We start from the raw sequence: 26,682 nt of genomic DNA on the forward strand, positions 1-26,682 counted from the left end.
GCATGATACAAATGCTTATAGCGATTACAAAGATGACAAAGTCGTTGAAAAATTATTTTAATTGTTAATTATTATAATTAATTTGTGAAAGAATTGAAATATAATATAATAATTCGTCCCACATTAGAATAATAATTAACTGAACGAGAGAGAAAAGAGCCGTCAAATGCAAATAAAAATATTTAAGTGAAAAACTTAATAGAAATTTATTGAAAATATTGATGCGAGAAACAACAGAATTTCATTGAAAATATAATAAATTAAATTTATTTCCGCTTTTGCGTTGTAACTATATTAAAAATGCTACGCTTAATCGGGCAATGGAAATTAAAACAATTAACGTCCCCACTAATCGGCTTTGGGACTATCTGAGCAAACGTTTATTATTCCGATTCGAATAATACAAAATTATTTTATAACGTTTAAATCTCTTAAGAACTCAAGCATTCAGAACGAAAGCACAAGCCCGCAAAGATGTTCTTGGTAACTTCACTTATGTAGGCCTGGTTTTTCATTTGCTGGTTAAATATTAACCAGAGGCTAGTCGATTACCTGTCTCTTCTTAGATAATAATATACATAGAAAAAGATGGGGAGTCGACTAACTACTGGTTAACAGTTAACCAGAAAATTAAAAACCTTAACAACAATACATGGCAATCGATGATTTATCAAGACATTTTCCGTTTTTGGCGCTTTAATGCGATTGAAAGATCAACAAGAAGAAAATACCCTAAATTCCGCAAACGAGAGCACCTCGGGGAAAAATATAAATATTAAAGGCACGTAAGAAAAGACTTTAGTTACGTACAGCACGCCAAGACGCCTTAGAGGCAAAAACACGGACCGACATCTCGAGAAAATTACGGTGCTGCATACATAAAATATGGACTGTCAGGAATTAGAGTACACATTATAAACAACTTGGCATAAATTAACTCCCGTGCATAAACAGGAAAGCATAATCAGAGCACAAGCGATTCGTCCTATGAAAATAAATCAAGAGCTGCTACTTGATTATTGCGCATATAAAAAGATGTACGGACCAGTTTGCTGCACATATTATAATATGTCGCTTATACTTTTTATTTATAAACATTTTTTAATGGTCAATGAAGAAGCTAATCAACTTTGATTAGCTGATACTTAAGTAAGTCATATTGAAACATTTTTTTATACAGCAACTTGCATTGTAATTTGAAAATTTGCAGGCCAAACCGATCTCCTTTATCTCAAATATTTTGCGTTACGTTGTTATATTAATGTAATATGGCAGCTCATTCAATATATGTATAATAGAATTTGATTCAATTTATTAAATTGTGTTCACCCTCGTCCTTCGAGATGTTAAAGATGGTGGAGAAAGTGTGTGGGGTAGAAATGTATCCGATGTATTTCAGACGACGGTACATAAATATGAAAGAGAAACAGTGAGGAAGATACACACACACGTAAATGTAATTCGCTAAGTAAAAGGCATAACAAAAGCAAAAACATAAACTCGAGAAAATTACGTAGGTAAATGCATTATGGTATATGCTGGGTAACTTCACAATATCCTGTAGAAATAGATATTAAAATAAATATTATAATAAGTAAAAAGTATTATACTTGTAATGAAAATTAATATTAGCTACAAATCAGTAAAAACATAAAAGAAAGATACAAAAAAGTCGCATATAATTATTTTCAAAAGAAAGGAATCTACGCTAATGCTAACAAGACCCCACATATACATGAGCTTTTCTTTCCGATAAACCTTGAACTTGTGCAATATAGAATAATGAAAATTATACAACTCTGTTTTTTATAAAATGTTCAAAACAAAAAATAAAAGCATTTATAAAAACTCCACTTATTTTAATAAATGCTCTTATACGCGTACATTAAATACGTTTATTACAGCTTTTATGCTTTTAGGATCGTTGAAACGCTAGAATACTATATTAGGACGATTAAATACATAAATTTAAACAAAAGTTTCGCTTTCAAAATCACGTTTATCGGTGCGTTTACATTTTTTACATTATTATATTTTTCATTTATCCTACTAGTCTTTTTCAGAATTTTTTGTACATTGCTAGATTTATTTTTAAATTATGTTTAATTTTCATGCCTCAGTGGTCGAATTGGTGAAACGCCCGCCTAGAGTGTAGGGAAGTCCAGGTTCAAATTCTGGCGGAGGTAATATTTTTCGCACTAAATTTCTTTAATTAGAATTTGCCAGTTAGCGTCGTTTAGTAATTTTTCTACATTGGTTAATCATATACTGGCGTCAAATCATTCTTTATGATCTTTAATTTTGTTATAAAAATTTTTGTTCTCAGAAACAACAGAGAGTACCGCAACAGTTATAATATAATATATATATTTATTATATATTATATTTATTATATATAATATAGATATTTATATATTTTTTAAAGATATCCTAATTACGATTAAAAATGCTCCACTATTTGACGTGGAATATTTTTCTAGCTCAAGCGTTTATTCCAGACAGGATATTGGTATATAAAAAATTCCGCTCGAATAGATAGGTTCATCTTTTACTTTTTAATCTAGTTGTGTTTTGAGCTTACTTCGTTTTCGTTGCACGCACGTAAAGATTTCCATACTAACTTTGTGAAATATTGCTCGCTCCAGGCAATATCTGTTGGCATAAAACAACTATTAACATTGATATAATATAAAACTTTATATAGGAAATGCTCTTAGTAAATGAAATATTTGGATTTGGATAAATAAATATTTCTGTTTTATTGCAAAAAATTCTTTCTCCCGTTCGTACTGATTTTTTTTTATTCGTTTCAGTACACAACGAAATATAAATATCAATATTCTATAGTATATAATTCTCGGTGCCTATTCTTGAAATAATGCTTGAAATGCATTGTTTAGTGTATCATTAGTCCATTGATATAATTAAATTTACATTAACAATTTAAATTGAAGTAAATGTCAAAAATTTCTTTAAACCGTAGCTTATAAAATTACATAATTATAAAAAATTGCGGCAAGTCACAATTTAATTTGCAAGACGTGAGACTTGATAATTGAGACTGACAGTTGAGACTTAATATTTGGAAGCTATTGCTCGGGATGTCTCGAATCGTTTGCAAGCGCACACCGAATGCTATAGTTAAAAGAACACTGAGTAAAGAGGTGACCCACAACAGTGCGTGTTGCGAAAGCATAAATGTCGAAAGCATCCTGAGGGAAAGGGTGGTGAAACCGCGCAGCACCGACGCGTACGACGTCGAAAAAAGACCAGGGAAATCCCGAGGAAATTAGATAGCCTCGCGCATAAGAGATGCGCGCCGGAAAAAGCCGAATCTAAATGCAAATATGCGGCTGGCTGGTGCGCGTGCATCGAGCGCGAGCGCGTCGCATCGAGAGCGTATTTCGCGAAATTCCCGCAACACAACAACGGGAAAGTATTTTTCGCGCTATCGATCCCTTCTCGCCTGCCGCTTAATAAAATCTAAATAAAAGTACCTGTCGCCGGGGGGACGGCTCGCACGAGAATGCTTAAAAATTGTGGTCCCCGGGTTAGGGCGCGATAGACAAGCTACGCGGGGAATGCCTAGAAAATGTGTGCAGACGTGCGTGAACTGTCGAGGCCGCTAGGCGGGCGTTACAAGCGGCGGAAAAGAGAGCTTTCGCCGTTATGTTCGCAGATGTGCTCTTATCAGCAAATGGACAAAAGCATCGCGGCATTTTTCGCATACGATGGCTCTTCACCGCTCCTCTTCTTTTCACAGAGAGCTAAGGTATACGGTACGTACATGTGGCTGCGCACAGGAAAGCTCGCGCGTATTTCTCATATACGCTTGTGCACGCATTGTGCGTCGCACCGTACATATTTACTTCGCATAATACGTGAGAATAAATACGTAAAGATGATAGGAGAAAAATGTGGGGGGAATATCGATAAACAAAATTCTGAGCTGTTACTTGGATTTTTTCTTCTTTGGAAGAAATAATATCTTTCATTACCCGCTTACTTTTTATGTCTACACGGATAAAAATAATGTTGTATCGACAAGATCAGTGTAATTGAAATAAAATTGTTGAAACAACGTCAGTATTAATGAATGAAAAACATTAGATAGTTCTCTTAATAATCTGGACATTTAGTTCAATGCTTAAAATTAAAATTCATAGCAAATACAGTTGAATGAAGTACTTTTGTTTGTGGCAACGCGTGACGTTAATTCAAGCAACTTCATCTTTTCTAATTCAACAGCATTTCTTTTCCGTGTACGATAGGCGGTGTCTACAATGAGATCTTTAAGACGTAAGAAAGTGACCTAGCGCATTCGAATGTGAGGAGAATAGTCGACTGCGACTGGTCATTTTCTTAAATCTTACGTCCTAAAAATCTCATTGTAGACGCCGCATATAAACAGACATTGAGAATTCTGAAAAAAATACAGGTATAATCAAAATTAAAAAAGGGCAGTGAGAGTCGAATAATGTAATATTTTATAGAATAATATAATTCAGGCAGGACATTATAATACAAATCACTCGTGATCATAAAAGTTACGAGTACGCGAGTATTGCGACTTTGTGGTAAAGTTTTATGCTTACCGACGACCTCAAGGAGCAGAAATATACTCGTGGGCGGATGAGTGGACACTTGGCACTCGTACAGACCGGCATCCCTCGGCTGGACGTATTTTATTTGAAGCGTCCAATCCTCGCTGTGGTGGAAATGCTTTGCCTGAAACCGTTCGTCGTTGGCGTATGTCGTGAGTCCTACGGTCAGTAGCTCGTGTAACTGTACGTTCTTCCTCTTGATCCACGACACCTGCGAGCAGCCGACAAAGAAGATTTATTGAGAAACGTAATTCAATATCTCCCAGTCACATTGTTCACGAAAGCAGAGAGAAAACTATGTTTAATTGGGTGGATTTCACTTTGCATCTATGGTTTTTCGGCCATCGAGTAAAGTTTCTACTTACAATTAGATCTTACGCGAATCTCTTATTCTACAGGTAACGATCTTCACCTTCATAATCTCAATGTTCATATAGAATTTTAACATTTGTATTAAGTGTTTAATGTAATGATTGTATGCGTATGAAAGAGATTATTCGATCCAATACCGTAAAATAAAATATTTCAGTAATTTGAGGAACGAAAGTTGGCAAAACTAAATTTGCAACACTATATATGGAAGGTTCATATTGAATTCATATATTGATAAAAAGTTAGCTTCGATTTGTCCACGAGAGTGCTTGTAATTTAATACAATAAAGCGAAACAGGCCATAAAAAAATAGAATGAAAAAAATGAAAACACTATACACGTTACAATTAATCTCGCGTATCATTTTTAGCCATTCAACGCGGATGGTTATGTTCATCACATCTCCATTCGCTTTCGTAGGTATATAATAAAATTGAATATTTCGCTACGTTTTCATATGATACGGTAATTGGAATACAGACTGGCAACGCATCTGTCGCAATTGTTAGTCATAACAGTCGGTGACTACCGTCCGTATATAATGAACAGTAATCACTGCCCGTTCATAACGGTTAGAAACTACTGTCCGACATAGCGATCCGCAACTACTGATACGCGTCCACAGAATACAAACAGTAACTGCTGCGCGTAACTACTGCTCGCCGTGCAGTCCACAGTTCTCGTTATAACATTAATTGCTCGTGTCTTAATTCTGCATACGTAGCTATTTGACAACGTTAATCCTGCAAACAAAAGACGTTACGTATGTCCCACGAGCTTTGAAGTATTTCGCGCGATTTAGTGCCTGTGTCCCTTGTAAAAAAATGTGGGGAGCAAAAAATATATGGGGTGTAAGTCGGTATCATCTTTTTTCCCCTCTGTTCCATGCCGACGCTAAGTAATATTCCAGTACTTGCAAATTTTATCGCGGTTAAATTATAATAGTTACCATAATGCATATATAATTTCGAAAGTACAACTTCCTTATTTCCCCGTATATGACTTGCAGATTTACACGCAAATAAAACCTTCATATTTTTAAACGCGATCAAGTTTGCAAATATTGCTTTTACGAAAACAGTGTGTAAACTTGCGCTACAAAATAATATTGAAGTATTATATTTGCTGTTCTAATAAATATCTTGGTAATATTTTCATGCCGTTACAATACACATCGTATGCATTGCCGGCTCATTTTTGCAAATGAGTTTCCGTTTCATTATAAAGAATCGTCATTATAAGTACGTCTTTGTATTTCAGTAAGCAACATACAGTACCGGCCAGAATTGTATCACTTCTCGATTTTTAGAGCATAACTTTCGTCAAAGTGCATCGAATGTGTTCAGAATTTTACAGTAGACACTTGATAACATGTGCATCTTGTACAGTCTTATTCATTAATACCTGGACCTGCATTTTTATCATCATTTTTCTCATCTATACATCTATACAAATCACTGAATTTCAAGCTGTATGTATGTAGTATCACAGTATGTGTGAACTACACGGAGAGAATTATATATATACATATTCGTGCAATTGTACACATAAATTTATATAGAGTTATAACAACTTGATTAATCAATAATAAATCATGAATAAATGATGACATTAATAAATCTAATTATTTATAATTATATGTAATGTGATATAATTACGTACAATTACATCTAAATTTCTGTCCCCGGGCATTTCTTCTGCAAAATCCACAGTTCTCTACATCTCGAAACTTCTAAAAGTCAATCAGCGTATTATCACCGAAAACAGTTATAAATATAGCGCTGAATAATTCAATGCTGTACTTACAACTGCAAATCAGTGAGTATTCACTGTTTTCAGTGATAATCCACCGATTGACTTTTACAGAGTTCTTTACGTCAATTATTTCGTCGCCGTAAAATCCGCACTTCCGCGCTAACACGGTAGCTTTGTCGTACGATATCGGCTTAGGAGCTTAAACAATGAATATTCCCATTTACCCGGCCTTCATCACACTGCGGTTAATTACGAGGGTTTCGCACGAAGCGCGAGAGGTGCACACCTATTCACCTGCGCCAAATTAGGCGTTGCAAAGTTTGTGACGTCAACGAAGCACTCAATGCCGGCAACTATTAGTACGTACCGGATGCTCATAACGGACAGTAACTAAAACTTGCGACGGCCAGTAACTGCGACAAATATACACATACGCGCGGGACGGTCAGTAACTACGGGCACGTCAATAACGTTCGGCAACTATCGTACGTACTTCCGCCCGACTCGGACCACCTGAAAGCCCCAAGAAGCGCCGTCAGCCAGAATAATCCGGCGACTGTGCCGCGAGATGATTGTAGGGCTCGTGACCGGAATTGATCGTCAACTCGAAAGACGTTTAGATCCCCCTTGATAACCGCATATTTCTTACCCCTTTGTCACGCTCCGCCATCCCTTACAGCAGAGAAAAATATACGTGTCGAATGAAGAGCACAGTGTTGCATAAAACATTTGATATTTATAAACCGCCAAGTATTTGCATCAGAAGTACGACAGGCAACATCATATATGTAAATCAACTTCACCTATATTTTAATGTGTTTTAATGTCGTAAGCATATAGATGTAATAAATAACACTATAAAGCCTCAAAATGTATCCATTCCCAAAATATTCTTCCCTGTGTTACTATTCCAGCTCTAGCTGTAGACAGTACGTCTTTCTGCGCGGCGCAAACCGACGTAATATTTGCTCGCAGAAGGGATGTACCGTGGAGAAATATCCTATGGAGTCGATCAGAAGACGTATCTCCGCAAGAAAATATTTTACGTTGATACGACTTGGCCAGTATCCATTTTCACATTTCGCCGAACGGAAGCTCGCAGTCTGTAAAACCGAGTCGTTCCCTCGGACAGGACACACGTCACGAGTTAGTTAACTTTATTGCGCATTTAAACGTGCCAGACGCTAAAGAGATTTAAAGTGATTTTCCACCCCACGCCAGATCCGTTTTCGACCGCGATTTATAGAGAATGAAACTAAAACTCGGGGCGACCGAGCGTTAAATTAAAAAAAAATGAAATGTCGCATTAATATTAATGGCCATAAACATTGAAAATTCCCATGGCAAATTTGCTTCTGTCGAACTGAAACGCCCCCGTACATTTAATGTACAAGCAACGTCTATAAACATAGAGTATTTTGCAAACGGCAGAATGAAATATTTGTAATGAATTCGTATGTATGTACGTTGGAAGAAGCACCGAGAAATTTGCATAGGAAATGAAGGTAAAAATTTTTCTGGAGAAACTCGCAGCACGGAATGCTGGAAAATAGGGAGGAAGAACGACCGGAGGAAACCAAATGTAATTAACTCTTTTATTTCAAATGGCAGCGTCTTTCAGCATATCTGGCGTTTTCTTTGTCATCTCGGCTATCTCAGTTATCTTCGCTTTCTTTTATTGCAAATTAATTACTGCGTATCAATCAGAGACACATTTTTATTTACGCGCATGCTTTTGCAAAGCAAACAAATATGCGTGTGTTACACACGTTTTACGTAATAAGTAAAATTAAATATGAATTCTAGATGTTTAATTTCATTAGTTTCATAAAGAGAACATAATATCTGACCGATAAAACCAGACGCATTTCGTGTCGAATGCGCGACATGAATGCCAATTTAATACTTTTGCATTATAAATTACATATTATTTGCATTTTTTAATTAAAATCTTAATATATAAGCCACGTATCGTGCACTTTAATACCGGCGCACTTTTAAAATTACAACACCACTTTTTGTAACGTCTCGGAGCAAGCAAATCGATTTATTCGTCAGCAATAATTCGTTATTTACGTACAGAACGCTAACAGGCCAGAATCTTTTATCTTAACGAGAAAATATTTTATGTGTCACCTGGATGGTCGATACCCATTAACCTGTAATTTTAATAAAGCTGTACTTTACAAAATGGCGCAACATGGAAAGCGTCGTTAATATAATATATATCGTTGCAAGCGTTATCGCGTATTCTATATACGTTCTGCATGAAAAGATTTAAAATAATCCCTTCGCGAGAAAGCACGAGACCGACACAGCGAGAGGTTACGAGGAACCCTAAATTCAGTCCGAAGTAGTACGCCGGACTCGAAGAACATAAATATTAAAAGCACCTGGGGGAGGTTCATACGTACGCAGTATTTCCCAACTGGATGCGCTTCTTGAAATCTCCAAAGAATATTAGATGATAATATCATTTATAAGATAATAGAAACGAAGATTTGAAAAACTCGTAGCTCTTTATCTCTCGTCATATTTTTTAAACGTAGAAATTTTACGAAAATTAAAAGATTACGCTACTGTAACTTGATTAGTTGATTATATTCAAGAACAGGAACGTAGCTAGAGAATTTTTTGGAGGGTGGCCATACAGAAAAACTCTTAAAATAAGTCGAGGGGGTTGTTATGTTAGTCCCGCATTTATATTGGTTAATTTAATTACCTGATTAAGATTTGCGTTGACCACTAGCCCAATTCCATTAACTATTAACCCAATTATTACTTAATCGAAGTACACTCAGCAATTTTTTCTCCTTGAGACACTCAGTAAGAAAAAATCAGACACATTAAATCATTTTTTATTAAAATTGTATTATTAAAAAATTTGTCAAAGTAAAAAAGACTTTCTGTACGTCTTCTGCAAAAATGTATTTCTTCTTTCTTCTTTCCAAATTTAGGGGGAACATCCTCCCGCTTTCCCCTGGCTACGCACATAAACATGCGCTTTTATTATTTAATTTTTCATGAACTTTCATGAACTTTTATGCTGCAATATCATTATCCTCAAATTTCGAGACACCCAGTACAACAAAGAAAATACACAATTGGCACGTCAAAAAAAAATAAAAAAGAAATAAACGTATATTCACCTCAAGTAACAAGAGAAATATTGAATCTTTTAAGAGATTAAATGTGTTGTCAGGTACTCAACAGTATCGCGAACACAATGCACATTGTCAAGATCTTGGTAGAAAATATTTTCAAGGTACACCGCTGGTGGCGACGGTGCGGTTACCATGAAACGAGAAGAAGCGTAACAATCAATATCCGTTTTCGTACGTCCCTCCGAAAAATGTACGCAGCCTAAAAACGGTCAGTGCCATCGCAAGAAGAGCTATCAGCGGGGATTATCTGGTGAACGCAGGGCTCACTGAGCGACGGTACCGCTCGTAGAGACAGGATTGACCGTCGAAATCGGAAAGAAAGAGGTCTGCCCGTGACGATAAGATCTCTCCGCCCATATATGCCTTTATGTTCCCCGTATAGTTCTAAGCACCTGCTAAAGTGAGATTGAAGGACTTTTTCTCGCGGAAAATTGAATTCCATCGATCGCACACGCGAAGTTGCCGTGCCGTCCAGTTTTGGACAACACGACGCTTTAATCAAAACGCTTTAGTCAGTCACGTGTGAACACGGCTTTGTCCATACTTAGAAACTTAATATTAACATAAATATAATTTTATGTTTGTCACAATCTTCTGATATATTTTGTACTATTGATATACCTACATTTATACATACAAGATGAATTAGAAAGGTTTATTCTCTCGTAATGTAGTAAGTAAATTTGTCATTGTTACAGTGGCACTACGCGATTGAGATGCATAAATTGACCGCAGTTGTCGTTCTACCACAATATGAAAATATGTCCACCATACTTCACGTTGAACGTAAAATATCGTAGCCACATGCACTATTCCGTGTGGTTTATTCGATCAGATTGTTCTGAGAATTTATTTATCTGCGAAAGCAAACATTTTTCAGCACAGATAAATACCTCCTTATATTAGTACATGTAAAACTTATTGTTAAACATCACGTAATTAAGAGATTACGCAATTTATTTCGAGCCGGGTTTTTCAACCTCTTAATAAGTTAACTATAATAATAAGTTAACTTATATCGTATCTTTGTCTAATTTTAAGTAGAAACGAAGACGTACATATAATTCAATTATTCGTTAAACTTACCGAGAAGTTGAACAACCCTTAGACATTTTACAGGACAATATTGTTCTATTTAGCAATTTCATGTCCAAAAACATCTCTCAGTTAGAAAGAAGTTCTTTTTTCGAAAATAAACTAAGCCACCACGGTTATTTTTACAGAATATAAATATTCCTATTTCAACAATGTATTCTTAATTTATGGTTTTGTGAATAAAAAATATGATCTTAATATACAGACTATGTAAATATAATAGAACACATACGTATGATGTATGTAGACATGTAGTATCTAAGAAAGCTCGATAACTCTTTCGCTGACAGATTCTGTAAAACATTCTAAGAGACGAAAATCCTTATATAAAAATGTCGAGCCTATCATAGTTTTTAAATGAGAAACACTTATAAGATGTCCTTGTATGTACATTGATTCAATTTCTAGAAATTGACAGGTAATTCTAAATATGACAAAAAAATTACTTTGAGAAGCAGCACCTTCCCGGTGTACTCTCACGAAGGCTGAGCGCGCAAAGTTTCCACAAACTGATTAGTGAAACTAATTGCTTCCCATTTAAAAACTATTACAGCCTCGAGATTTTTACATAAGAATTTTTGTCTCGGAATGTTCTCCATAGAATCTGTCAGTGATAGGGTCATCGAGTTTCCTAGGACACCCTGTGTATACATTCAAAAAGGATTCACCATTTTAAATTCTTCAGTAATTAGCGTAATCTGTCCTAAATGAACTGCGACAGAATTCCATTGTAAATTTTTAAAGGGTAAAAAAAGTACTCTTGCATTATTTAAAAAAGAGCTCAAAATTGGTAACACCAAAGCGAATTCTTTTTAAACTCTTAAGAATGTTTCTCGAATAGAAATGAAATTGAACAAGAAGTTCATTTCGTAATTTTGGAATTCAAAAAGAATCCCTTCCGAATTCTCTGTGCTATATGGGAAGTCATCTCTTAAAAAATGTCAATTGTTTTAATACAATAAGAAAATGAATTTACGTACTTGAAATTCTGTTTCAGGGACGAGAACTTGTTTATATACTGTGATTAAAATCCAGATGGATAGTCCGTTGTAGTTGAGTGACATGGATTTAGGGACCGCTTAGTTAATGATTGCGAAATTGTCGGAAGACGCCCGTGAGATGTATTAATGTAAATGACAGAAATTGTTATTGTCGGGATGACGCAGCCCTGTCGCTTCGCGTAACAGGATGGCGAATAGCGGTATTGTTAAACACTGCCCTATTCAGTTCGAGAAGCGTTAGATATCGGTCACTAACTCGCTTAGATTACTAATTGGGTTCAGCCTGCGTTCAACGTATGCCAACCTATTGTGTATTAATACTTTACCCACATTGAATCGGCGCGGTCATGCGAAAAATAATCACATGATGCTTGCAAATATTTCCACAAAAAAATGTAAGCATTAAATAAATTAATAAAATCTGAAAAATATATATTTTAATCTTTACATTTCACTTGGTATTAAAAATGTTAAAGTATTTTGTTTCAAGAAATAATTTCTATTTCCGAGGGTGAAAATAAAATTTCAGTAAAATCCCGGCAAAATTACTGCCACGAGCTCGATACAATATTTTCTTCGTGTTTCGAGAAAAAATGTTTCCTCCATCTTTTAAAAAAACTTCAATTTTTCACTTAATTTACTACGAAGCTTAATAAAAAAGGCGATAAACTTTTTGCACTAAACTGTAATCAAGTTTGATTTTAAATTATTAATAATTTAGATTCTTCCGCGATAAATCATTCCGATTCAATAATATACCATGTAAATCGCCGAAGAAAATCTATCGAGGGAACGTGATTCCGTTCGGCAAATTAAATGGCTTCTTTTGAATGAAGCCGTTTTTTTCTGTCCCTACCGAAACGGAAAAGATATTCAGGCTATTTAACGAAGATCCGGGATTCAGTAATGAACTTCAACTCAGCGAGATCTTATCGTTGAAGATGAATCTCTTGTCCTGGTTTCACAAACAATTTTAGACGCTGCCTCTCCAATCTCTTCGTACAGCAAGCCAATGGATTATACCGAGTCTTTTGAAATAAAATCTAAGTCAAATTTTCTCCCAACTTTTAAACATCTTGAACGTGCTGAAACTTCAGCAACTTATTTATTATTGCAATAAAAATCACGCGTCTAACGTAATGAAATCATAAAATGTGCTATACGTTCGTCTAATTTTTCCCAACTTACAATTAGAATGTATACGTAACGAATTCTAGTTACTTTATCTTAGGTTTATCTTTCTTTTCTTCCGATGTGTCTATTTCTTGCACGTCGCATTGGATACATTTCATGTTGCTCTCTACTACCGATTATTTCTTACACGAGTGTTTCCTTTCTTCCTGTTTCCTCCAGCCTCCACCCCGCTATCGCTTCACGGTTTCTTGCGTTCACGCTACTCAATTCTTTTTCTTTCTCATGTACTTACCCTACCTATTTCTTGGTCTTGTCAATAGAGTACTTAAGTGTATACATTTCGTGCAATACATTTACCTTTAACGGAATATTTATTCTCGCAGATATTTATGAACGTGCAACGTGCATAACGTAAATGCAGCTTACAAATTCAATTTACGTAATTTTTATTATCAACTTAAATCAAAATCTGCAAGCTCTCTCTCTCTCTCTCTCTCTCTCTCTCTGATAGTCTAACATATATAATTTCCGCGTCATATATAATTATTTCCATTTATCGCTAAATTTATTTCCATGAGTTATGATGTGAGTGAACTGAAAACTTGTGATTATTCATAGAAATGTAAACTCGTTCGCCGAAAATTGCATTAAATATTTTCCGCGTTGATATGCAATCGATTTACAAACTTTTGACCAAAACAAACCGTAATGTCATTTTAATCGTTTTAACATTGGACATTTAAAATAACGCAAATTACATAAATGCATATAGAATCTCTCTAAAAAATTCGTGCTATTTATTTTCTTTTCGCAAAATCTACACGTAATACCCGCCTCACCTCTTATTTACGGATAGAGCAGATTAGAGAGTCGAAAAATCTTCTACCATTTTACAATTTTCGCAATAGTTAACGAGTTATCAAGGCTCTTGTACAAAGGAGCAGTTAGAACGGGTGCTTTGGCGGGGCCTCTTTGATTTTTATAAATTTATAAGACTTTTTCATCAAAAAATTATATATTTATATATGCACATTTAAAAACATATTTAAAAATGCGACATTGTCAAGTCTCAAAGAGCTATCAAATTTCCTCAAAACATATCTTTTGACTTATACTTAAAGAAGGTTAGAGAATAAATATAAAGTTAAAGGAAGAGAAGTTAAAGTTAAACATCTAATTGAATGAAGGAGAATGATACTGACAAAGTAAAATTTAATAAATGAAGATGAGAGAGTTTGAAAAACTAATCAGAATGTATTAAAATTATATCTACCAATTTAGTGCGAATGAAGATGAAAGGCAACATAAAAAAATAATTATAATGTATTAATGCACTGAATAAAATATGGAAACGCAGTTCAAGCGGTGGTCGACGTAATTTTCAAACAGCTTCAACAGATTGCGAAATCCGGAAGAGGGAAGACGGTTTTTTTTCCCCGGCGATAAGATCCTTTACGTGCCCCCTACTCTTCCGTATTCGCCTTATTTTCTAAACAACCCTTCTCCAATCTCTCTTCGCCCCGACATCAACTAGCGCCACGACGTTAAAACTGACAATGCCCCGAAAGGTTTCGCGCAATTTCCGAGATGAGGCTTTGAATGTTTACCCACTGTCTGCGGATATTTTCTTCGCGGAGCCTTTTATAGAGAAAGTTAGACGAGGACGTCGGTGTACGTCGTTTAAAAGCCGGCTGGAAGCACCATAGGAAAGAGAACGATCGCACAGTTCGCGAACAGAATTGGCCGTGTTGCCAGAAGAATAGGAGGAGGCGGAAGGGGAGAGGCAGATGCAGCGGGAATGTGGCGGACGGGGAGAGGAGTAGATAAATAGAGATCGAGGGGATAGCCATCGGCAAATTCTTGTATACTTTCTGCGCCTGATGGTTGAAACTAGGGTAACGGCCCGGGGGGCCCGAACGCATCGCGCCGACGTGCCGTCGAAACGCGAGTGCGCTAATAGCGCATTGCGCGTAATGGGAGATTCATTAAGCAGCAAATTCGATTTCCGACCAATTATCAGCGAAAGAGAGGAACGGGGCGGGAGGGGGTTTCCGCGAGGCTCAATGGCGAGGGGAGCCGTGCAGCCAGCGCGTCGTCGCGGAAATTTAAAGCAGCTTACAGCAAATCCCGGCAACGACAACGATATGAATCGATGATGTAGTAAGTAATCGAGACGCGCTTAACGCGTCAAACGTGATGCACGTTCCGTGGAAAGCGTATCGAACGCGAACGTGCCCGCCTTATGCGATGCACTCGCGAAAGGGGTATTACATAGCCACCGGCTGCAATTTTATTCGCGCTTCAAGGAAGAATTATTGATAGCGCCTTCAGACCTTATTACACGGCGCTTTCAATCTTTCTCGCTTTAAGAAATTTCATGGAGTATCCCGGTATGTATAAAGACAGATCTTTTCGCACGGGTGTAGAGCGCGGGTCAAATTGTTTAAGAATTGCCCCGGATAATTAGATTCGATAAAGGATACTTGGAAATCTTCGTATCCATAAGTAATTACGATACAATGGTGTCTTGTTGTCTCTTCTCTTTCTAAAAAAAGAGATGTTACCGACGTGAATGTTGTTAATATCGAACAGTTGAGGCCACTTTTCCCGAAGCTGATTGCATAGTTAACCAGTAGGTCCACTCTCTATCGGTCCCTTTGATCTCTGCAGTCCCGATCACGTAGTAGTATTCCGCCATTGCTTTGGTCAGTAAAGGCCTCCACACACACACACACACACACACACACACACACACACACACACACACACACACACACACACACACACACACACACACACACACACACATACACACTTTCCGTAAAACGTAACAGTAAGGTTTCGACTAGTCATATGGCTCGATTCGCTTACAGACGGCAACGCCGTAAAGGCTGGATCACACCTTGGCAGAAAAGCAGAGAAGCAGAAGCCAATCAGAATTCGTGCTGGTAGTAAACAGCACACTCTGCTGGCAGAAAGTAGAAACTGCTGACTACCAGCGAGAGTTCTGATTGGTTCTGATTATATGTCTGCTTTTCTGCTTTCTGCTTTTCTGCCAAGTGTAAATCCAGCCTAAAAGAATCGAGCGATTAGTCGAAATCTTACTGTTACGTTTTACGGAAATTGTGTGTGTGAAGGCCTTAATCCAGCGTTGTGTATGTGTGCACGGAAAAAAAGTGCTATTGAATTAAAAAAAATTAAGTTGCTTGAATTAAACGTTAACGTCACGGGCTGCCACAAACGTAAATAACTCACTCAATTGCATGTAGTATGGATCTTAATTTTAAGCTTAGAACTAAATATCCAGATTATTAAAGCCCGGTTTCACCAACGTCGCTTAACTTTAAGCTCAGTTTAATTCGTTCTTTTTCAAACTGTTACTTTAGAGAGAAACAAACGCGAAGTAAACTAAGATCAAAGTTAAGCGACGTTTGGTGAAACCGGGCCTAAGACAACTATCTGATGTTTTCTATTCATTATTGTTGATTATTTTATTCCGTGTGTGTATGTACTCATCGAAGTTACACTACCACACATACAACTTCTCTCTCATTGACTTGACCAAATCAATGTCGGACGCGCAGAAGGGATTGACGCAAAACGAAACAAATGACGGAGCGAACCTACTAATTACACTATACTGATTGGTTTTTTCGAAGCGCGGTGTGCTTCACTTCTCCCTCAGATTCGTGTCATACTTCACTTCTTTTGTTCACATTTAACGTATCATATTTCTCATCAGTTAACCTTTTCAATTATTTGTTGTGCGTAAAAATTATTGTAAGAAAATATAAGAAGAAATAAATAAATCGCGCGTGCGTGGAGCGCACAGGTGTTCCGGTTACGGCAAAAACACTACGGACGTTTCAAAGTTATAAAATATTTGTAATCGTATTTTAGCATTTTCCAAATTTTACTACGAAAATTTGAACTGGGCTTAAATTAGGCGAAATAAAAGGGAATTCGCTTCAAAGACCGCGAAATCTCCATATTCCTTAATTGAGAAAATTCAGTTAATTGGCATTGCGGATAATCAGGATACGGATGTAATTGATGTTCCGTTGAAAGAGGCAAAAGCTCCTTGTTCCGTAGCCTATGAATACCGTTGCGCGGTGGCTTTAAATTTCGTCCTTTATAATCTCTGAAACGAGCCACAATGAACATTGTTATCAAATCCCTTTTTACGCGCTACCGGTAAAATACGTATTTATATTTCCAGTGAGACAATTAGAATATTTTCTACGGCGTTATTATAAAGTTCTCGATTAAAAGCATTCTATCATTCCGTAAATATTTTATCTGCAGGCGGCGCTTGGCACGTTAATGTCTCCTAGACACCGGAATAGTGCGCTACGCGCGCGGGAGGATTCCGTTCGGTACGAGCTCCCACGGATCATTAAGCTGCTTTAGCAAAGTGATAAATACCCTTGCACTTTACAGCTTCCAGATACAATCTCTCTCTTTCGCTTCGCCCCTCCCCTTTTCTATCTGACCCTTCGAACGGGCGAATACGGTAAAACAAATATCGTGTCATCCGTCGCGGTACATATCCCCCCGTTATAGGACGGCAGATATTTATTTTTCCGAAGGAATTCACCAGAGAGATAAATGTAAGGAAAGATGCAGAGAGCAGGCCGCGGCGACGACATGCGAAGGGGGTTGAAATAACCACGCCCACACCCCAATCGATTTCATCGTCCATTCTGCTGATGAACGCATCTCTCCAATGGACCCAAAAATAATCGCATAGTGGGAATGTACGAGGAGGGAATTATCCGCGATCCTTTGTTACATAATTTCGCGCAAATGCGTGTCCGACTCTTTCGTAACCGGAGGTATAATATATACGTTGCGCGGAACGGGCGAACGCGGTGCCACCGAGCTCGCGCTGATGGAAGACCGGAAAGTTACGGAGAATAAAATAAATTAACTCGTCGTTCATGAAGGAAATCCGAGAATGCATAGCACAATCAACCAATTGAAATCGATCTACCCGTTTGTACCCACCGCACGCCGGTTAACGGAATCCGTTCCGGTGTGTATACAGGAGCGTACCTATTCTCCCCTTTGTTCGCCAAGTATCATGATAAATATACACATTTACGGGTGGCGGAAACGGCGGAACGTATTTAGCACGTGCTGTTAACAGTAATGGTGACTCGCCTCTTCTTAACCTGGCTTTAAATTCAATTGCTTTCTAATCGAGCGTACATTTCGGGGAAGAGTCTTTCGGCACGGCTAATTATAACTGATTCTTAATAAATATAGTGACAAGAATATTATAGGTAGAAAGAAATTTGTAAATTTGTTACATAATTACAAAATATTTATGCTTCAAAATCGACAATTCGAGACAACGGTTTAATTTAGAACTCACTTGTTTAAAAAACAGGAACATGTTCACAGAGTTTCAACGAAATTACATGCAATTTTTTACTTTGATTAATTGTACAGAATCTTTTATTAACTGCGAAATTTTATTTGCAATAAATTTTGTACTCAATCATCAGTTGACACGTTCCTCGTAAATTTACACAATTTTGCACAGGTAATGGCACTGTGATGCCGAAACGTTCGCCCTTCATTTTTCAATATAGCTAGAGGGAAGTCCCTTATTATGAGATAGGCTTCTAATATGAGACAGCGGAGTTTCTGCTAAATTAATAGACGTTATCTGTTGGTTTCATTATGAATTTATTGCCTTTGGAATGAAATCTGTTTGATGGAAAATTGATTGTTAGACCGTGTAAGCATTGTGAAACAGATTTGTGATTGAATTTGGACGTTGAAAACTTACTGTCTCGTATTAGACTCCTATCTCATAATACAGGACTTTCCTCTATGTATTATTATCCCATCTTTCAAATTGCTCATTTTTGTTTTTATTAACTGACCTGTTTTTATTTGTCTCATTTGTTTTAGGACTTCCAACGAGCGTATTATTTTAAACTTTTTTTATCTCTCCTTTTTATTTTATATTTAAATTCTTTACATATTTAAATTCTTTACAGTGATTTTAAAAAGGACGCGTATTAGCATCGAAAGTTATGTCGGTTCATGTATGTGGATTTCCAACAAAAAACCGTGTTTTAAGGCCGACAGTATAAATAAATATAAATAATCGGTATGCAGTTTGCTGAGTTAGAAAAAGTATATGAAATTCACACAATGTTATTATTGGGTTATCAAAAGTAAATAAAATATTTTCAGTTCAAAAGTTCTAATTAAAGGTAAATATTGTAAATAATTGATTTTATAAACCTTAGTATTTTTAACCTTTTAAACTAAAATTTTCATCGCTCACTTATATTAAATATTAGTTGTGAATTAAATTGAAAAAGAATAGTCTGTCTTGGAAAATTAAATATTGTTACACACAATAATTTAATCATTTAATTTCTCGAAAATTGTTTTCAAAATTTCTCTCTTATTACGTAATATGGTTTTATTCAGGAATCGTTAGTTTATTGTTTCGCAAATTAATTAGTAATGATGTCAATACTGTAATTCATTACGCAATGATATTACGATTTAATATTCTATTAAACGCAATTAATTATCGTCGTTAAAAACTTAGTAAACCGTAACGATATTATAAAAGGAGCGGATCAAACAATCACCAATTAATTATATAAATAATTTTTGCCTGTTGAGGGCAGTTGCGTGCAAAATAACAAAATCATTAATTAAAAGTTGCGTTATCTGTCGCGGCTTGAATTTCTCTTTTCACGTTCGTTACCTTCTTCCCGCCGTTAAAGTAGCGTAATAAATATGGGACATCGTACTTGTAACGCGCTGCTTAACTATAATAACACTCTCCCGTATCTCCCCCAATCCTCTCCGAGTAATTTCTCTCTCAGACAGTTTCCCGGGGAATAAAGAAGCGTAATACATGTAGAATGTACGTCTATGAAAATGTGCCATACTTCAAATAATAGTCGATGGACGTAAGGTTCAGTCTCACTTAACAGCGTTACGTGACACTTCATTAAACGTTAAAGGACCAATTTTATCGCCGATATAAATGGGCGATAATTACGCTCCGCTTTGTGAATTTTCTCCCCCCCCCCTCCCCCGCTTTCTCCCTCTCTGTAGCCATTTTTAATACACTTTCTTATTTAAGATTAATTTTCATTAGCGCCTTAGTTCCGCTGTATTTTTTTTAACCAAGTGCACTTATCTCCTGCTGCACAGTGAAATATGCATTTCGCCGAGCTGTAAATTCTTTTTCCGGACCATTGCTCGCGTGCGTGTGCTGCGTTTGTACGTGTGCGACCTGTGACTCATTGACTGGATGCAAATAATATGTTTGCATATCCAAGAGTACCATTTTTTTGCAGATCACTCTTAATTCACGATGCACCATGATTTATGCATTTCATGCTGCACCCGCTCTACTTTTTGGCCAACTGGTGCTCGCAGTGCTGTATCATATAGTTTTACTTAAAATTCGAAAATGCAAATACCGTCCTTTACAGTGAGATGCACAGAAAAAAAAAGAAAAATACATTCCGATGGTGACTTGCGGTACATGGTCAGTATTTTATTTGTTTTTATATTTTTCCGCGGTGCTGAAAGCTTTGAAATAAAAATACATCGAGGAAGAAGAATGAAATGAATATTAATATATTCTAACACTTTGCTCTCTCCCCCCCCTCTCTCTCTCTCTCTCTCTCTCTCTCTCTCGAAAAGTTTATATCACCGTTTATGAGTATAAATACATTTCAATTTAACAGATTACATAAAATATTATGATATTAAGCGTGTGCTACGGCTGGGTAAGTGCAATTAATAGAAACAAATGGAAAGTCATAATAAATCTGTTATTAAAAAACGGTACGGCGTATTAAAGCGCGCGGATACTACTCCGAAACCCATCACGTTAGTGAATGCACGAGGTTGCACACGCACGCGCGCGACTCCGACGGGCGCGTTCAACGTGCGTACGCGAGATGCGTACACACACACACACACACGCACACGCAAAATATTTAATGCCGCTACGCGCGTTCTGGCCCGTGACTGCATTTTTCAGTCTCCGCGCTGCGCTATCGATTTTCCGATCGCCATCGATGAACGTCTACGGACCGCGCGCGCGGGGATTACCGGCGTACTATCGGCAAAAAGTCGACAGTTAAGAAAAAAATGGATTAACTGCGTAGTCATTGTTCCGGGTGCTCCGCCGAATGCGCGGCGCTCGATCAATTTGGATCGATCCTGCGGAACCCGCCGATGCCAATAAAAGCAGTTCCCTTTGAACGAACGCGCACGTCCCGCCTTTCGTGGCGATTCCACCCCCCCTCGTTTTTTTCTTCTTCCCGCCGCCGTAGTTCTCGTCAACGTGGATCGCTCTCGCGGTAATCAGCGAATAATTGGACGCAACTGTCGAATGCAAGGGACCCCGACACGTTATTTATTTTTATTACATTTATACCTACGGCTGCACTTCCGCACGCGGTACACGTGCACCTCGCGCGGATGCCGCCCGCGCGTCGGTGTGTTCCCGTGCTTTATCTCTTCCGCTCTTTGTCCCTCCCTCTCGCGCGCGCGCGGGTCAGCCCACGAGTTTTCGAGTAATGCTCGCGATATATGCATACGCGCGTGCAGGCACGACACAACTTTATCTGTTTGTACGCGATACGGATGCAAATGCACGCGGAGAATGGACGAATACTTATGTAGATATCCCAACGCCCGTCCACGGCTCGTGAATTGCAGAATTCCTGTAGTTTCTCTCTCTCTTTCTCTCTAAGACCACTCCAGTATCGGAGGAATCATCGCGTTGATATTTCATTATCCTGGCGTATCACTTTCTTCCTTTCCCTTTGGCGTATTCGTCGGAATTTTATTCTCAAACATTTTCATTATACCGATGCATTTTGAGATACACGGCGGCGGTGATGGATGCGACTGTAATTTCACGCGTGTGCGAGCATCCTCGGAGTGTAAAATTTGAATGCATTATTTATGTATAAAATGCATCGTGTGCGTTTCACGCCTGGACGACGGTATCGCGTTCACTTGCGATGATACTGGATTAACGCGAACCGTGTGCTTACAATAATATGTAAGCGATCTGCATGTATGATAACAGATCACTTACATACGTCAATTTATAAAAAAGAGCGCGCGCCTTCCGTCACATCAGCCTCTATTGTTTTCACTTTGTTACACGTCATTGATAAATCGTTAACAAATTGTAATGAAAAAGATTATAAAGTCTCGCAAAACGAAGTCGAGAATAATCAAGGAAATGATTAAAAAGCGACGAACAACGCGGCAATAAATAATAACATAAGCCACGTTAATTTTCCACTTTGCCTACGTTCCAACAATTACCGCTGCGAAAATATAAACGATATATTTTCGTTCGAGGAACAAACCTCGCGATAATGGCAGCGTTGGCAACGCAAAACGCGCAAATTGATTTATAGCGCGCCGCGATTTACTGCCATTTCAGATCTTACTCCGCCCCCGAAGGGCCGGTCGCCGCCAGAATTTCGCAGATTCCGCAATCCGGTGCACTCGCGCGGTATTTGTCAGGTCTCACGTTATGCCACACATGTTCGTCGCGTGGCAATAGAAATTCACGTCGAACGTATCCAACATCCGACCCCGTCACGCTACCCCGGCGCGATTTTTCGTAGCCGTCGCGCTTTACACGCACGCCGGTAGAACGGGCGAGTCTTAAGCCGGATTCATACCTTGGCAGAAAAGCAGAAGCCAATCGGAAGTCACGCTGGCAGTAAACAGCACACTCTGCTGGCAGAACGTAGAAACTGTCGACTACCAGCGAGAGTTCTGATTGGCTCTGATTGAATTTCTGCTGTTCCGCTTTCTGCGTTTCTGCCAAGGTGTGAATCTAGCCCTAGGCTGGATTCAGGCTGGATTTACATATTGGCAGAAAAGCAGAAAAGCAGCAGCCAATCAGAATTCACGTTGGTAGTAAACAGCACACTCTGCTGGCAGAAAGTAGAAACTGTCGGTTACCAGCGAGAGTTATGATTGGCTCCGATTGGATTTTTGCTGTTCTGCTTTCTACTTTTCTGCTTTTCTGCCAAGGTGTGAATCCAGCCTTACCGCCCTGAAAAGTATCGGCTGCATCGATCGTGCATGTACAATTTATATGCAACGAAACGGCTCACGCGTGATTCCGGTTTATGGCACGAGTTCCCGTTGTCCATCTCCGTGGCCCGCGATGCCCGGCATCGTCCCCCGGAAACTTCTCCACAAAAGAAATTACCTGGCTGTCACCTGCGACGTCGATTTATGTTCTACAAGACACTGGTGATGTATTTCAATAAGCGACGCTACAGAAACGTAAATATTGATTGAAGGAGAAATTCTGGATGTGTGTACCGAATTTCTATTTAACTAATAAATAAAGATCGAGCAAATAAATTTATGCTACGTTAACATTATTTAATTTGAATTTATATACTTAGTTGATATTTATAGAATAGGCAATAATAAAACAATAAAAGTGTTGAAAGTTAATGAGCGGATTCGCGCCAAGCGAACGAAGATAATAAAAGGCATCTTGTTCATGAATATTTAAAATGTAATATTAATAAGGCTTACGGGAGTGACTGATTTTCAAACAGCAGTCGCATAAATAAATGAATGAATAAATAAATAATGATTGCAAACTCACACGTGGCGCTCGTGCGAATTTGTTGATGATATTCCGTTATTTAGCTTCTAGAGAAAATGATGTGTACAGAGGTAACGCGAAAACGCGCGTGGCCGCGCGATTTCATCTGCCTGGCGCGGAACGCACCTGCTGCACATCCGATACTCTCTCTCTCTCTCTCTCTCCCTCTCTCTCTCTCTCTCTCTCTCTGCCTGCACGACACGTGGAGTTAAAATTCTCCTGAAGCCGCGCGCATTATTTCCATGCTCGATCGGTCGCGTCGCGATTTTTCGAGGTGCGCGGTCTTTATGGATGCGCACGCGAGCAGGTGTGCGCGCTCGCACCTACCGAATACCGAATGCCTTCGGGACCGATACATGTTTATCTACCCGCCTCGGAGCACCTCTCCGAGCCATAAGCGGTTCGCGCTTATTGAGCGATATCCGGATACGGTTGGATAGCGTCGGAATACGGCGTATCCAGCGCCAACGCCCCGACGCCCCCGCGTCGCTTTCACGCGCAGACAGGTTCCTCGCGCTAGCGGCCCAATTACCGGGATACAGGTCGTTAGCAATTCCCAAAGAGTTTCAACCGCGTAACGCGAACGTCCCTCGTCGTCACAGTTTTATTCCCCCTTCCCTCCCCGCTATGTCCGTCAATCACTCACCACCGCAAAAATATCCTCCCATAACGAGTTACACATCGCGCACACCTTGCTGTTGCGACGATGTTGCTACACTTTCGGAGATTACTTGTGGGAAAATCACGAGGTCTCGAAGAAACGAAATGAAAGTCGACTTTTCGCGTGGCCGAAAGAGAGGAAGACAAACACAGAGAGAGAAAGAGAGGGGGGGGGGTGAGAGGGTGAGAGGGTGAGAGGGTGAGAGAAAGAGAGAGGGAGAGGAGGAAGGAAAAGGGTAAGAGAGAGAAGGGTAAGAGGGTGAGAGAAAGGGAGAGGGGGCGGGAGGGAGAAAGAGGGTGAGAGAGAGGTGGGTGAGTAAGAGAAGGGTGTGTATGTGTGTGTGTAGAGTGAGAGGGAGCAGGGATGGAGAGGGAGAGCACCGAGAACGAGGATGCGTGTAACAAAAGCCGTGGCATTCGCTTTGATTTGAATATTTTAATGGCGCCACGTACATATGCTTCTTGACAGTGCTCCGGCACGGTATTAATGAACGGGGAATGAGCGAAGGACGGAAAGGGAAAATGGACGAGTCGTTATGCGATATTTTTCTTCCTTTTACAAATCGGTCGCTGTGTCAACGTTGCAACGGCGACAAGGAAGATTATTGTTTGATGCAATGCTAGTGCTTCACGTAAACACAAACGCATCGCGCGGAATACATGCGCATTGCTCGAATAATTGTTCCATACTTTTCTTTCGCTCGGTCGGATGGATGTATGCGATTCGAGTGTTCTGGGTATTTCGAGTATTTTCAGCTCTTGCATGTAATGCGCGCGACATTTCATACAAATTCAATATAAAATATATCGAGTATCCGTATTCTAAGATAAAATATTGTGATAGTCTTTTTTTTTTATTTCGATATATCAATTAGATTTCTTTTACATGTGTATCTCTTTTCGGTCGTCATCATTTGATATCTACGCCGGCAGAATTTCCTCTTAAAATTTACTCGGAAAATCGTGTTATCGTGGGACAACACGGCGCATTTTGAGGAACTTTATGAGAGATTTGGAAATTTTACCACACATTCTACTAGTAAAATGCAGAGGAAAGTTATCTATTATGAGATAGGCTCCTAATATGAGATATCGTTTTCAGCATCCAATTCTACAAATCTTTTTTTGTGAGACTGTATGGCGAATCTTACTGTTACGCAACGATTACACGCACGATCTAACAACCCTTAAGAAAAAGAACTGATTAGCAGCATCAGTAACTGATAATGTTGAATCAGTAACTTGTGGCGTTCTATCAGTGATTGATTACGAGAGTCGGCTGCTGGTAATGTTTCTCAGTTAACGTCCAGTTTTAATGATCAGTTTCTACATCACTCTAAAAAAATGATTAGACAATTATTGTTATCATCAGTAATTACGTGCTGATCAATAACTAAGTATTGATCTGCATTTAGTTACTGATGATAACAACCATTGTGTAACTAGTCTTTCAGAGAGATGCAGAAACCGATCATCAAAACTGGACATCAACTGAGGAACATTTAGTAACTTACCTAAAAAAAAATTGAATTTTTACCTCACTAAACTTTTATAATATTTAATTTTAATGAAATGATTTCTTTAACTTAACCAAAATGTTATTTCATCAAAACTGGAATTTCTAAGAGAATTAATGTCTATATCTTCAAATCTAGCAAATGTTTTAGTAGAAGTAAATAAAAACTTAGTAGATTGAAAAAAACGTGATTGTAACGTATTTTATTTGTTTAATCTAACTAAATCTTTCCTGAAAGTCGAAAAATAGGGCAATTTATTACGATTTTTTTAAAGTTAACACTTCAGTATTTTGATATTAAAAACTAACATTGTTCACAAATTTAGCTATAACATTTTATGCCAAAATTAAAAGTATTAAAGTTATTGATAAAAATGGTAAAATTTCGAGCAATTTATGTGTTAATAAATATTTCATAAAGTTTGCTTGCTTTTTCAACCTCTTTGACATTCCAAATTCAGAAATGTCCATAATTTAGTTCATTACTTTAATATTTAAAGCCTATTATCTCGCCAACGATGTATAGTAGTAATTTTTTACTAGATATCATTTTAATTTCTATTAACTCCTATTAAATAAATATGCAAAAAGATAGAAGTATTCCTTTATGAAAATGTTGGTGACCCTTCTAACTATATAACTTGAAAAGGTAGCAATTAAAAAATATTTTTACACGCATTGTATTGCGGATTGAAAACCGTGCAATTTGTTGTTATTAAACTTGTAA

General features: G+C 38.0%; 1 protein-coding gene across 1 annotated transcript in view; it reads right to left on the reverse strand.

Moving 5' to 3' along the window:
- LOC105563376 (lachesin-like) overlaps window positions 1–26,682 on the reverse strand; it is a 116,452-nt gene that overhangs the window by 11,464 nt on the left and 78,306 nt on the right. Inside the window, exon 4 of the mRNA XM_012014932.1 lies at window positions 4,596–4,815. Coding sequence (XP_011870322.1) covers window positions 4,596–4,815 — 220 coding nt within the window. The remainder of the gene's footprint in view (window positions 1–4,595; window positions 4,816–26,682) is intronic.

The sequence above is a fragment of the Vollenhovia emeryi genome, unplaced genomic scaffold (assembly GCF_000949405.1).
Source record: "Vollenhovia emeryi isolate VEMERY1.0 unplaced genomic scaffold, V.emery_V1.0 DF939177.1, whole genome shotgun sequence".
NCBI classification, from domain to species: domain Eukaryota; kingdom Metazoa; phylum Arthropoda; class Insecta; order Hymenoptera; family Formicidae; genus Vollenhovia; species Vollenhovia emeryi.